Source organism: Anabas testudineus, chromosome 15, assembly GCF_900324465.2.
Source record: "Anabas testudineus chromosome 15, fAnaTes1.2, whole genome shotgun sequence".
NCBI classification, from domain to species: Eukaryota; Metazoa; Chordata; class Actinopteri; order Anabantiformes; family Anabantidae; genus Anabas; species Anabas testudineus.
In genome coordinates this window covers 16,218,231-16,231,792 of record NC_046624.1, presented here as the reverse complement: position 1 = coordinate 16,231,792, position 13,562 = coordinate 16,218,231, and the positions used below count along the sequence as shown (strand labels likewise).

General features: G+C 38.4%; 1 protein-coding gene across 2 annotated transcripts in view; it reads right to left on the bottom strand.

The window, feature by feature from the left end:
* Positions 1-1,054: 1,054 nt before the first annotated feature.
* The window catches only part of anapc1 (anaphase promoting complex subunit 1), a 35,684-nt gene continuing 23,176 nt past the window's right edge, over positions 1,055-13,562 (bottom strand). The window contains exons 39-52 of one of the 2 annotated variants that reach the window (XM_026355557.1): positions 13,453-13,527; positions 12,649-12,701; positions 12,338-12,485; positions 12,023-12,219; positions 9,626-9,712; positions 9,013-9,130; positions 8,126-8,203; positions 7,922-7,989; positions 7,632-7,770; positions 6,945-7,031; positions 4,175-4,270; positions 3,811-4,000; positions 2,237-2,368; positions 1,055-1,681 (exon numbers count right to left, since the gene is read on the bottom strand). In XM_026355557.1, the coding sequence (XP_026211342.1) occupies positions 1,539-1,681; positions 2,237-2,368; positions 3,811-4,000; positions 4,175-4,270; positions 6,945-7,031; positions 7,632-7,770; positions 7,922-7,989; positions 8,126-8,203; positions 9,013-9,130; positions 9,626-9,712; positions 12,023-12,219; positions 12,338-12,485; positions 12,649-12,701; positions 13,453-13,527 (1,611 nt within the window). In that variant the 3' untranslated portion in view covers positions 1,055-1,538. The remainder of the gene's footprint in view (positions 1,682-2,236; positions 2,369-3,810; positions 4,001-4,174; positions 4,271-6,944; positions 7,032-7,631; positions 7,771-7,921; positions 7,990-8,125; positions 8,204-9,012; positions 9,131-9,625; positions 9,713-12,022; positions 12,220-12,337; positions 12,486-12,648; positions 12,702-13,452; positions 13,528-13,562) is intronic. The other variant, XM_026355556.1, reaches the window with a different exon arrangement.

The window sequence follows — 13,562 nt, the reverse complement described above, 5'->3', positions numbered from 1 at the left end:
TTCCCAAAACAAGTTGTACACATTAGCTTTTATTAGCAAAATACATTTGGTGTCACGGGGGAAACCATCCCTTTTTTTCTAAAAGACAATTAACTGGCTATGTTTGAGTAAAGAGGATTTAATACAATATATCCCAGCATTTTACTCCCCATTCTAGTTTTGTCTCATTATCTCCTGATTTACCCGTAATGTGTTTGGGCACCAGTCCAAGAAATGACTGATTAGATGATGATGATCTGAAATTTCCACCATCAAAAGACTTTAGGCATTTGTGCTGTGTCGGTAGGAAAGCTCCACAGCCCTGGGTCTCCAAGTTGTTGGCTACACATAATATTCAGATACAGCTGTGTGAGAAAACCCAAAGAAGCATGAAATAGCTTTGTATGACAGGAAACATCCTGTCACTATGGATGACGACATCATTAGCAAATGCAGCTATACAGCATATGTTCACACTAGCTCAGCCAGCAGTTAGTATTTTTGGATTTTCCCTTCTCATACACAGGTTCTTTGTTCATCCATGGTGTGCCCCATAATTAAAACTGCCTTTTATAAAAGTGAAACTTTTAATGAAACGACCAAACTGGTTTTCTGAATAAACAACTTTATCCCCACTAAATGAACAAGCGTGAGTAAATGGATCCTTTTTTCTGTGGACGCCGCCTTTCTACAGAAATACCACAGAAGGTTCAGGGGATTTCTTTTATGTGGGCAACCACTCCAAACAAACCCACAACCCGTTTTGATCCTGAACTCACTTCAAAAGACCTTCATCTTGACCACAAGGACGCAACGATGAGGCCACAACAATAAGATCTACGTTAAATGAAAAAGGCATGATGGACAATGTTTTATAGTGGCTGCACTGTTTTAGCCAATGAGAAGGAATTGTGTACTGTATTCTTGGTGTTTGACTGAACAGCAGGACCTCAGCTGGACTTTGTCAAAAACTTAAAATAACACACAGGAAATGCATGAGTGTGTGTTTTTTCAGAACAATTTTCTGCCCCAGGGGGAAATATTATGACACAAAATGAACCACAGTATTCAGGAGGTGTGAAGGTACTTCTGTTTTATTGTCTTGATTCAGTCTTTTCCTCAAAACGCAGTGATCACTGGAACGACTCGACTCATTATGTACTGACCAGTTGTTTCTGTGCTTGTCAAGCAGTGAAGAAACGTCCCATTCTGGATTGGTGGTACCACAAAAATGGCACGTGTACTGCATCATTAATGCAGCCTATATTTTGTTTATGCTGTAAAATACAAAAGAGCTAAATACAAATATATTTATATTAGAAAAATCTAATATTAGTTTTTCCATTTTCTGTTAGTTGAAAAGAAAGTCTGTATTTTCCAAACAGATCACAGATGCAGGGCAGCCTGTGATGTGGAACCGACACCCTATATATATTGTCACAATTTGCCTCACTTGGTGCAGCTATGTGTCCCATGCGAGCTTGCAGTGGAAATGTAAGGCTACGGACTGCATCTCTGAGAGGCTACCAGCCAGTTGACCGATTCTGAGCAGATCAGAATCAAAATGCTGGCAGAGGAAAGCCCGGCAGTGTCTGTGGTCCAGTTGCAGAGCCTGACAGGACGGGAACCAGCCTCAGAAGGTCTCTAAGAGGGATGCCCAGCTGCCTGCTACGTGACAATAAATCCCCAAGTGAACTGGAACCTGCACAAAGAGAGGAGGAAAATCACCGTCACAAATGAACTAATGTGACCCAAGAGTAGTTTGTGGCCATCAAACTATAATTTTTTTGTGCAGTCTTTATGATGTTATTTGGTATATTTTGTCATTTGATAAAGGTAAGTCCACTTAGGAACAAAGTACAAGTCACACCAAGACTCCATTTCCAGGAAATTTGAGATAAACTAATTGAGGTGGAGTTGGGATTTCTCTGTGGGTTTCAAACAATTATTCAACTGAAACCATGTGGGGAGGTTTGAGAGGAAATTCAGTAGCTCCTTCTTAGAAGTGTTAATGAGAAACTACTAGATGCTGCTTTTTTAAAGGTTAAAAAATGAATTAAAGTTGGGAACTCATGTTTTTATGAATGAAGTCTTAATCTGAAAAGAAGCTTGCAACTAATACACATAGTAACCAGTGCTATGTTTTTGTCAGAAAGGTGTAGTATAGAGCAGCATAAAACTGATGTACTGATGCTGTCTAGAACACTTTACCCAGTGTATTCTGAGTGTACACAGGCAAAGCTTTTGTTTGTCTTACCCTCCAGGTGTGTGTGTGTATTCCTAAGGCAGGGGATGGAGCGGTAAACCAGGAAGCAGGCCAACATGATTGACTGGGCGTCCTTAGGTAGGGTCTCTCCCCTCATGTAGGTCCTCAACACTGAGCTATTGTCTGGTGGAGGAAATTAAAACGGTTTTTAGATAATTAAAATAGTTGCAGATTCTCTGACAGTCAAATAATTGTTGCTGTTCTACAATGTACCGAGGGGTTAATTTTTTCACTATTAAACATTTTTGTGAATGAAAGCTGCCCACACAGGGAGTTGAACAGGCAGCATTAGAGTATATGGCCATTTTAGGGACTTTCACATCTGGAGGCATTCACAGAAATGATGTAAGATTTAGAGTAACTGTAGGTATGTTCAGTTGTGACACTTTTAGCATAGAAATATGAATTCTTACATGGGTCTCGGAAGACAGATATGCATTAAACTTGGTCTGAAAACTAGCTGATATAATTAGTGTATTAAACAATACACAACTCTGTATATATAAATTAACTAAAGCACCAACAGACAAACAAAAGTCACTTAGACTGGAGGCTTAGCGACAAGAATCATAAGCAAGTCGATCTAGAAACATTTCATTCATGGGCGGGTTTCAAAGAACAGACACATTCCTAATGATTGAGGTCAAGCTGGTTTGGTTTTCCTTTGAAACATCTGCCAGAGCAACAAGACGTCATGAACAGAAACATGAAAGTAAAGGCATGTTTGGACTGTTTACATTCACTCTCTTCCAAATACTTCACCTGTTTCCCACGCCTCCTAGTGTGCATTTATTAATTGTAAATGTGTATTTGTGTGCCAGCAAAGGAATGTGTGTCTGTTTGAGTGTAGACACAGGCTGTTTAACTTCTGAACTATGACATTAGTAAGCTACACCCTGTACAGGAAAGCAAGCTGAAACACATCCAGCTTGTGAAAAACCAAAAAGTGACACTGCTGCTCAATGGAACAACAATGTCACTGCCTTCTTGTAGTCAACATAAATATTAATTATATAAAGAAGTTATGTTTCTCAAAGGGATCTTTTCATCAATATGAGTGACTACAATTATATAGTAGTATAGTATCTCTCCTTCAACTTTGCAATTCACCAATAAATGCCTGGAGACGTGGGAATAATAATTTTCCAAATGGTTGTATTAGTTTTCCTATGTTTGTTCCGTGCTTTTCACTCTTTTTCGGATTTAAAAATGGCCTTTTCTTCCATAGACAGCTGTCAGGTTTTCATGTCAAATTTATCCTTTGTAACAACAAATGCAGTGTCCACAGGTAAAACCCAAAGCTAAAACCAAGAGTAGTGAATTAGAACTATTTATTGTTTGAACAATCAGTCGTCAAGGTAATAAACCTGATAAATAAGGTCAAGGTAATAAGAACACATGCTCCAGTACAATTGCTCACTTAAAACTTGGGTGATCTGATAAATAAAAGCTGAAATTCGAAACTTTTGCCTTGCTGGCCCATATAGTGGGGACTGTAAATGCACAGCCTTTTTTAATTTAAGTTAAGATTATTAAGTTATTTAAGCACTTGCCCCTCTACTCACCTTTGAGCCAGCTGTCCAACGCAACATCCACTATATTCTTCATGACTGGCAGAAACTCTGAGGTTAGCAGGGCATCATGGCGATTGGCGGAGCCCTGCAACACCCTTCTGTCCCACAACTCCACTACCAGACGCAGCTGCCACAGAGGAAAAGTCTGCAGCACGTCGCCCCGACGCAGAGCCTCTACCGCCTGAGAAACAGCAATGAAGACACGAGTTAATATACAGTACCTTCACAGTGAGGAGAATGTCTGCCTGTAACTTTAAGTATTAATCCTTCAGTGTGTCAGTTACTAGATGTTTGAAATCTAAGTTAAACTGACTCGATTCTCCAGCCAACCCCAGTGTGTGTTTATGTGCATTACCTGCTCGATAGCAATATACGTGGGCAGCATCTCAGGACACTCCTGCGTCACACATTCATACAGCATGGCAGAGAACAACACCAGAGTATCCTCTCTCTGTAAAAACAAGACACAGAGTGAATAAGGGGGTATAGAAACCCAAACAAGCTACATATTACATACATTTAAAATAACTAAAAATGCTACTGCTAATGCTTTCTTTAACTTTGTTTAGTAGCGGCATTATTTTATAAACATTTACACTTTCCGCTGCTGAGCATTGGAGTTACAGTTTTTAAAGATATTTTTATAAGTCATTAAGATATTCTATGATTGTTTAAATACATTTTTAAAATAGAAATAAATAGAAATCGATTTTCAACATGGGTTTAGTGTGATAATCTGATATTTAACCATTTTCCTAACCATTTATAAAGATTACCTATATTAATTAGAGTCTGAACAATGGTGGCTTGTACCACTGTGACATACACACTATTTTGTATTTATGAAGTTCAAAACAAGCTTTAAATTAAACAGATGTCTCCAAGTCATTCAATGAGCCAGTAATCTGAAGAAGGTCTGGTTTGCAACTGAATAAAATACTATGTTTTTATCTTTCCTTTAAAGATTAAGAGAAATATGGACTTGGACAGGATGCAGCCTGTACATTTAGATCCAAACATGGAGCTATTTCACACTACTTTATAAAAAACCAGACAGCAACAAATCTTGCAATTACCTGCTAGAAAATTCATCATCTTCAACAGAAATACAGACTATTTAAATTTCATAAACAAGACAAGGCAGAATAAGGAGGAGGTAGAGCTGATGTGATTGGACTTATAAAACAGATATACAGCAAAGAAATCTCATCCTGTTGTTGTTAAATTCAATTACAGGCAGTTACGCTACAAAAGGACAACATTTATTCCATTTTCACTGTGTGAAATCTAACCAATTAAACTGAAGGTGTGATAAAGCAGCCTTTGTACTCAGAAAACAGAAGTTAAATGATTGGCCATAGTATACGCTGCAGACTCTGCTCGGAATATGCTGAATTAAAGGATTATTTTTCGCCATGAATCACATACGCTGTTTTTACCCATTTCAGTGGGATGCCTGTCCGTCTGTCAAATTTGGTCCACGTTGAAATATTTCTGTAAATACTGAATTGGTGAGCCACAAACAGGTTCACACTTACATTTAGTCATTTAACAGACACTTTAATCCAAAGCTACTTATAGTGAGATACAAGGTAAGTGCTAAGAGGTCTTGCCTAAAGACCCCTACTGGAGATAGGCGATCTTACCACTACACTATCCAGCCAACTACATTTGCAGTTTTTAATGTAATGTGTAAACAACTATTGGTTAGATTGCCATTACATTTGGTTTCCAGGAAAATTGGTGATCCCCTGAATCTATAGCAGGTTGAAAGTCAGCAAGAGTAATGACATACCCATCAGCCTAAGCTCTACTTTGAGTTTAGTGCTAATTAGCAAATGTTAGCTGGGTAATATACTTAACTAGGTTGATGAACAAGCATTTTATCTAACATCAGAATGTGAGCCTTGTCAATTTGAGCAGGATTGGTGTAGAATCTTAATCACGATCATGGACGCCATTCTCAGAATATGTTCAAGATTAATACTCAGATATTTAAACTATGGAAACTTTTTGTGCTTAAATGTCTCAGTTCATTTAACACATATACTGCAAATAAACAAAAACACAGACAATGAGTCTGGCCAACAATTCATGCTGAATTTTATTACCCTGGCAAAAACACATGTGGAATTCAAACTTAGCTTTATGCTTATGGTTTACTCTGGAAAAAAGAGAGCGTCTTATTTTTGTTTAAGCATATTATTGAAAAAGTGATTTTTCATATATTTTGACTATATATGAAGGATCTAATGTAGTAAATACGATCCTGCAGATAAAATAACTAAATTAGGATATGCGATATAGCAGAGATGCAGGGTGCATGTAAATATGTTTATATTGGTTAAATAAGGTTTTACTGCTGGCTGGGAGGAATTTTCAACAGAGCAGAAAGTTTCTACAATAATGCCCAACCAACCACACACTAAAACTAATGTTGTTGAAAGTACGAATTAGCCATCACTTTCCATCATGGCTCTGAAAACATTCAGTGACCTTTTTACAGTATATTAAAAACATGAGTCCTTCCTGCTTTGCTAACAGGTTTGTTTTCCCTACAGTGTCCAACTGTGTAATGAAATGAAGAAAGTCACTGTATATAATAAATGGCATTGACATACTGTAGTAAAATATTCTGACATCTAAGATGTCTCCAGCTTTTTTATTTCAAAATTAGCATACAGCTGTTTGTTTGCAATGTGGAGATTTACAAATGGTTACTTTAACAGGCGGCACAAACTAGCTGTCAAGTTAATTATTACTAAATTTTGTGAAGACCACAGTTGGTCATTTGTCAATTTTTAATTAGTCGCTAAGTTTTAAGAGTGGTGATATAGATGAATGAGAGTGGCATGTAACTGAAATGTACAATAGGTCATAACCCTCATCCCACAAGTATTTTGGTTTGGTTCCTAAAAAAAAAAATCAGTGCAAAGTTGGTTTGTTTGTAAAAACAAAACACAATTTTTAAACTGGGATAATGTATTGATTTAGGTCAACAGACTGTCTATTCATTACTTTTAACTAGTAAAACAAGCAACAGGCTTTCTCAGGACAGAGACATAGCTGCAAGTATATGCAATTAAAAAGCTAAACTTGCTTCTGAATTAGGTGTTAAAACTCACATGTTTCATTCCCTCAGATGTTTTACAGAAGAACTCTGCAAATGAGAGCAAGGCAGGCTCAGAGGTGAACTCAGAGATGGTTTCAGCCTGCAGAAAAAGAAAATATATATATTTATTATAAAATTATTATTATTTTACCCAGCACAAAGTCAAGGAAGAGCAAGGAAAATAACATAGTAGAAAGTTGAATTATTAAATATCATGAGAATTTAAGAAAAGGATACAAGATAGTGTATGTACGCAGGAAAATGAAGAGGGGAATATTAATGTATAATCTAAAGGGTGAGGAAGGACAGCAATGACACGGAATAAATAATGTGTGTTTTGAGTTTTTTTTGCTCCCAGAACTCCAAGTGTATTGACAGCGTAAACTGAGGCCATGAGGAAATCAGTAATGGTATGTCAACCACATACTGTGTCTGCCTGCTAAACCTGCAGTGACAACCTGCCAAGACCTGACACTACCAACCACTGGGGAGGAGGTCTATTTAATTCCTTTTGTGTCTATTTACAGTGGTTTCATCAATGATTCAGACCACTTTTCTCTTCGAACACTTGTTGTAGAATTAATCTTGATTTAAAGAGAGGGTTTATTGCAATACTGTTGTATTATGCTGCATTAGTTTAAGCTATGTGTACCTATGATGATAGCTGTATGTGCTAATGTGATATGAGACATTTATTTACCTTAAAGGCTCTGACTCCAGAGTTGCGATGGTTGATGGTAGACGCCAGCAGGCTCTTCCAGCCCTGAGGATCGTCTTTGTAGGGCAGCTGGCCAGCTCGTAGCTTTACATACAACACCCCATCTCTGGAAAGGATGGACCTGAGAAAGATACACAGAGAGATTGTCATTACAAACAGATTTTCTCTACATTGCACTAAACCTTCAGTGACGTGTACTTAGCCGTTTCATTTAGTTCATTACCTTTAAGCACCTACTTCAGTATAAAAACAGACACCCTCTCTATACTTACTTCAGGTGCTGCGTTTCTTTGCTGAGGTCTATGGACAGTTCCCAGTAACGTGGTCCCTTTACCTTTACCTGTAATAAAAACAAACAAACAAATAAAGACCATAATTACTATTTCAGCATGCACTGGATTTATTTAACAATGGACACAATGGTTTCTATTGAGCTACAAAATCCAGAAGCTGGTAATAGTGTTTTCAGGCTTTACCCGTTTGAGAAGGTGCAGCTCAGGCAGCATGGTGGGAGCCATCAATTCTACAGTTGTCTCATCATACCACTTGGTCTCCTGAAACAAGAACAAAGGGGTCTTATTCACATATTTACGTTCACAGTTATTGTGCTCCTGGCACAACCAACCTTAAGAAATGATTTTAAATCCTTGACCTGACCTTTGCTCAGCCACAGTTTTATCACAGAGGTCTACAAACAGCTTCTCAGACTTCTAGTTTTTTTTGTCCTGTCATGCAAGTTGCAACAGGATGTGTCTCACAGATGGGTCTACTTATGTAAATGAGAAACTTAAGCTTTTGAAAAACTAAAAACATGTTTCCACTTCATTATGAGCTGTTGTGTATACATGTAGACAGAGGGTGGGTCCTATTATTAAGAATAGGATTTAAAATGAGAAAGATGTTGACTAATAATTGAAAAGCTGCACTGTCTAGATCTTGTCTCATGTATATTTGTGTGTATTCCAAGAACTAGCAACTAGCAACCACAGAAAATTTAAAACATTCAAACAGGTATTAATAAATGCGATCAATAAATGTAGGTGTTTTACATAAATGTTTGCAGTTTCATAATTAATACGTTGGATCTCATCTGCATCAGAGAACTGGCCTCGACTGAAACATGTGAGCAAGTTGCAGAAATTACACCTCCACTGTCTGAACTGTAAGCTGCAGGAAGACGTCCAGCTGACGAGGGTGACACAGATAGAGAATAGTAGATGGAACGCTCAGTAGTGTTTTTAGTGTCGGTGCATGCGTGGAGCTCACACTTCAAGCTAATAAGCTAAGTCGCTACACAGACTGAGTAGCAATGTATGTTTCTCCTTCATTCAAAGCCAGCTCAGTTTTGACCAACTTACTGTACCTTGTAAGTGACCTCTAATAGTGCGTAGCAGGGCTTCAGAGAGTCCACATCCACAGGCACCAGCAGACGTGGCTCTGCAGCCAGCACGGCAAGGTGCCGCAGGGCCTGCAGGTGGTAGCTGCAACAATGGAAGGAACCTTAACCAACGAGAATTGTACATGGCCTAAAACATAATTTATAGTGTTTTTAAAATAAAAGCGATAACAGCATCTGTAAAATTACAGTTTATAAATTGATGTTAATAATGTTAATTTCATTTATTAAAATTCAAGTGATGGTTTTGTTAATGACCCACTTTATGGTTATTCATTTCTCTAGTATCCAAGGCAGTTTTATTGTCCTATGAAGGTTAAATGTTGTTTGTTTTTTCTACTGTGGGAGAAACATGACTTACTTTAAATCTTTTAGCATTTTAAAATTAATTTTCAAATTATCTCTAATATCACACAAAATAATACGTGTCAGTGATTTAAATCTTAATTTTGCAAAAATCTGATTACAAAAATGTGCCTGTTGAATCCTGATAGAAGCTACCGCTGTTGGAAGGGATGTTTTGTGACTGCAGGTGCATTTATGAGCTGTTACAAATAACTAAAGTGTGTGTGGGTCTCACCGGTTGTCAGTACTGTGAGCGGGGAAGTGTGGGTAAAGGGCACACAGCAGAGCAGCGATGGATGAGTTGGAGGTGCTCAGGGTGTACCTAACGAAACAAGACAACATAGCAAATATTGCCCAGGTATGAAATTACATGTGTATCCAGTTGGCATCACCACAGGTCATAAAAGAGCCTCTTAAACACAGTAGTTGGCAGTTAAGTATGTACTTTGACTAATGGAGTCATAACAACAAAATTGCATCAGACAAAGGCTACAGTACTTGTACATGGAAAGTAACTTAGAAATTGATTAGCTTTGTATTTGCATACAGGTAGTTATTACATATGGAAATTACTCATTATATTACTATAATTCCCTTACTGAGTGAAAGCTTAGTCAATACATAAAAGCTTTAAACTCTTGAGTTATGAGAATTTGTTGAACACAAATTATCCTTATAAAAGGCAACAACTTTTGGTCCAACCAATAATACTAAACTAAACAATTAAGTCCAGTAACACGGGGAACCACACGGGGAACCACTGCTTTAGTCTTCACCAAATATGATTAATTATCCAAAAATGATTCACCTCACCCACTGTATTACTGACCGTTACATGAAATTGTCTACTTTACCATTTTTAAGCTGACAACAGCAACACCAGAGGCTGAAGTTTCCTGTTCTGAGAATTTGATTAATTGTTTCTACAGTAACAGTCTATAGTCTTCAGTTCTATTGTGAACCATTAGTATATGCAGAAAACACATTTTTCAATTAATAATGGTTTATACAATCCATAAAGATGTGTGAGGTTATGCTTTTTTGTCTTTGTGTCGAAGTCTGAAGTCTGTCCTCCAAATCTGTATCATAATAACTATTATGGAAGCAGTAGGTAGCACCCTGGCACTAGTTCTGACGCCAACCTTTTGGTCAAGCACCCTGTTTAGACTATTGATGCTAACCAGAGCACTCACAGGAAACCCATGCCAGCATGGGAAGAATCCTATCCTCTGAACTTCTGATACAGCCATTATAAATGTGAATGCCATATGCCACTTTGACTGAAAAGCTTAACTTTCACTTCAGTTTCCTGCTAAAAAAAAACTGAATAAATGGGAAGAGAAACTAACTGAGCAAACAGAAAAAGAGAGGGAGGAAGGCAAGAGAGTTGAAAAGAAGAAAAAGAGCACCCCACATGGCAGAGATTAGCAGTCAAGGGGAAATACAGAGGTGAGAATGAGGGGAAAGAATGAATGGCATGGATGTAGCTATAATAAAATTTGTGGAAAGCAATGTGAATAGATAACTGCAGGTGGGTGAGAGACTGATTGACAGACAAACAAAGGCACAGAAAGCAGAAAATAAAACAATGACATGTCATGACTTTTAACCTTGAGGTAACAGACTCACGGTGGCATGTTATGGTGTATGACATTCAGTCTGAGGCCCTGCAGTTGTATGGGCTTTCAGTTGGCCAGTAAAAAAGAAAACGTAACCCAAATCAAATCAAAAGGTTCATCTGATTGCGGCTGTAGGTGGAGACACATTTGCAACATGTAATGAGAGAGTGGGAGTCGTCGTTTCTCTTGGAAATTTAAGGGCCAAGGTCAGTGTTTGGTTGAATCTGGTCTGGGTGTGTTCGTGTGTGTAAATGTCATTCATTATGCACGACACAGCACTCAAAACAGACGTCTGTGTATTTGCGTGGCTAACTCTTACACCCTGTGTCTGTCTGGTGTACCTGGCCCTTCTCAGAAATGGCCAACAACAGGATCTTGTAGTCATACAGCAATTCAGGTGGCATACATCAGGCTACACATTAATTATGAGATTGAATGTTAACATATTGAATAAAAAAAATCAACCTCTGCGTTCTCACCAAATAATCACAAGTCAAAATTTATATGTGAGATGAAAGCAGAGTGTGGAATTAAGTAGCAGAGGTTGCTCTGTGTTTTCTCATTCTCAACTTAACATGACTATGTGGTGTCTTCCCACTTACCATCTTTGTAACTGACACAGCAAGAGTGGACATTTTGGTCCTTGTGTCTTATACCATTGAAGTTTGTCTTACTAGTTTCTGTGTTCTGCTCTTTTCACACACATAAAACTCAGGGAGGAAAACCAGCAACAGTCAATAATACTACAACATTTAGATTTACTTGACAAAACATACTGCATCGCTTAACTGAGTGGTTTCAGTCAATGTTTTACTTTGGGTTCACCTACAGCACAATTTAGAAAAATGCTGGTTCAGGCAGAGTTGAGCAGCGTGGGAGGGATGTAATGTGGGAGGTGTGTCCTTGAATTAAACATTTGTCCATCTGGCACAGGAGAACTGCACATGAAATTGGGGCGTGATCAGACAAACTATTCACAGTATCTACAGTTTGGGCTATAAGGTGTCTCTCACCTGCCCCCTCCGAGGAAAAGCAGGCCCAGTGCCATGTGATGAGCCATGTGAAAGCCATAATTCATCTCTCCGCCAGTACGCTTATGGAAGAAGCGACAGAGCTGAAGGACCTTCAGATCCCCCGTGCCAGCCATCACCATGGACATAGCGAGTAGAATCATTGACAGACCAGTCTGCAGGTTGTAATAACCTGTTTGCTAGACGAACCAGCACATATTCAAACAGAGAGAGAGTGAGAGAGCAAAGAGAACGTATAAGAAATCCTTATTTTAAACTATAAATTGGTAACTTGAATGAATTACTGAGAATATTTACCACAGCAGCTGTACCAGCAAACGACATGATCTTCATAAAGGTCCTGGCGAACTCATAGAGACAGTCGAAGGCATCAGAGTTGGCAGAGCCGGCAAATCGCAAACCCAGTGCCATACAGGCCCCAGCTGTAATGTAGTCTTGTGCTTGGCTGACACAAACAAATGATGTGACGTCAGTCATGACATGTATTGTAACACTGGACAAACCTTAGTGCAACAACCATAGAGAGTGGTGAGAGTGGAGACACAAAGAAATGGGAGAATAAGCTGAATTACCTTCAACAACTGTAAAATTCAAGGTTAAATACTCACGCCATCGTCTCCATGTTAATGTCCTCTGAAGGATCAAAAGTCCCCCTCATGATCTGAGAAGATATTATGTAAGTGGCCAGGTTTCAGAAGTGCTACTAATATTTTCCACAAAATTAAAATGCAACTGGATGTTTAAGCATTTATTAACTTCACTAATTATTCCCTACAGTTCCATATGAAGGACTTCACAGGGCTAAACAGTTTTGGCTAATGGGCCAATTTTTAAAATTGCATACCAGTTAAATTTTTGCTACTTTATCAACATAGATGATAAAAATCAGAATAATAGGGACCAGCAGACCAATAAAACAACAACCTTTAAAGCAGACTATAAGCAGCAGCAGGAACTTTGCTGCCTTGTTCAAAGACAGTAGTTGATAAGGCTGAGGTGTAGACCTTAAGCTTTCATGAACTACATACAGCTAAAGTAACTATTATATTAAAACAATGATAGATATTTAACAAAGCTGATGTGCATTTGATACAAATCCGCTGCTGGAATTGACTTAATAGTTCAACTAAAGTGAAACCAAAACCAAAATTTACATTTACTCAGTTGGCAGATGCTTTTTTTCCCCCCAAAGTGACTTAAAAGGTTACAAGGTATAAGACAGGTCAAGCAGCAGGAGGTTTTGCTTAAGGACCCCTACAGGAGGTAGGCCACAGACAGGCGGATGGTGATATTAACACTACACTCTCCAGTCGCCTAAATGTAGAATTCATGCAAGAGTTGCTGTACTGATGGACCTACAGATGTACCTAATAACATTGCCTGTGTGTGCGTATGTGCATGTATTGTCTCACCTGGGGTATGTTACTCTTTACCCACTCAGTATTGGGGAGGATTTCATCCCACATGATAAGACAACGAGCAAGAGTCTAGGAGGTTGGAGGGGAAAGAAAAAGCAGAGAGA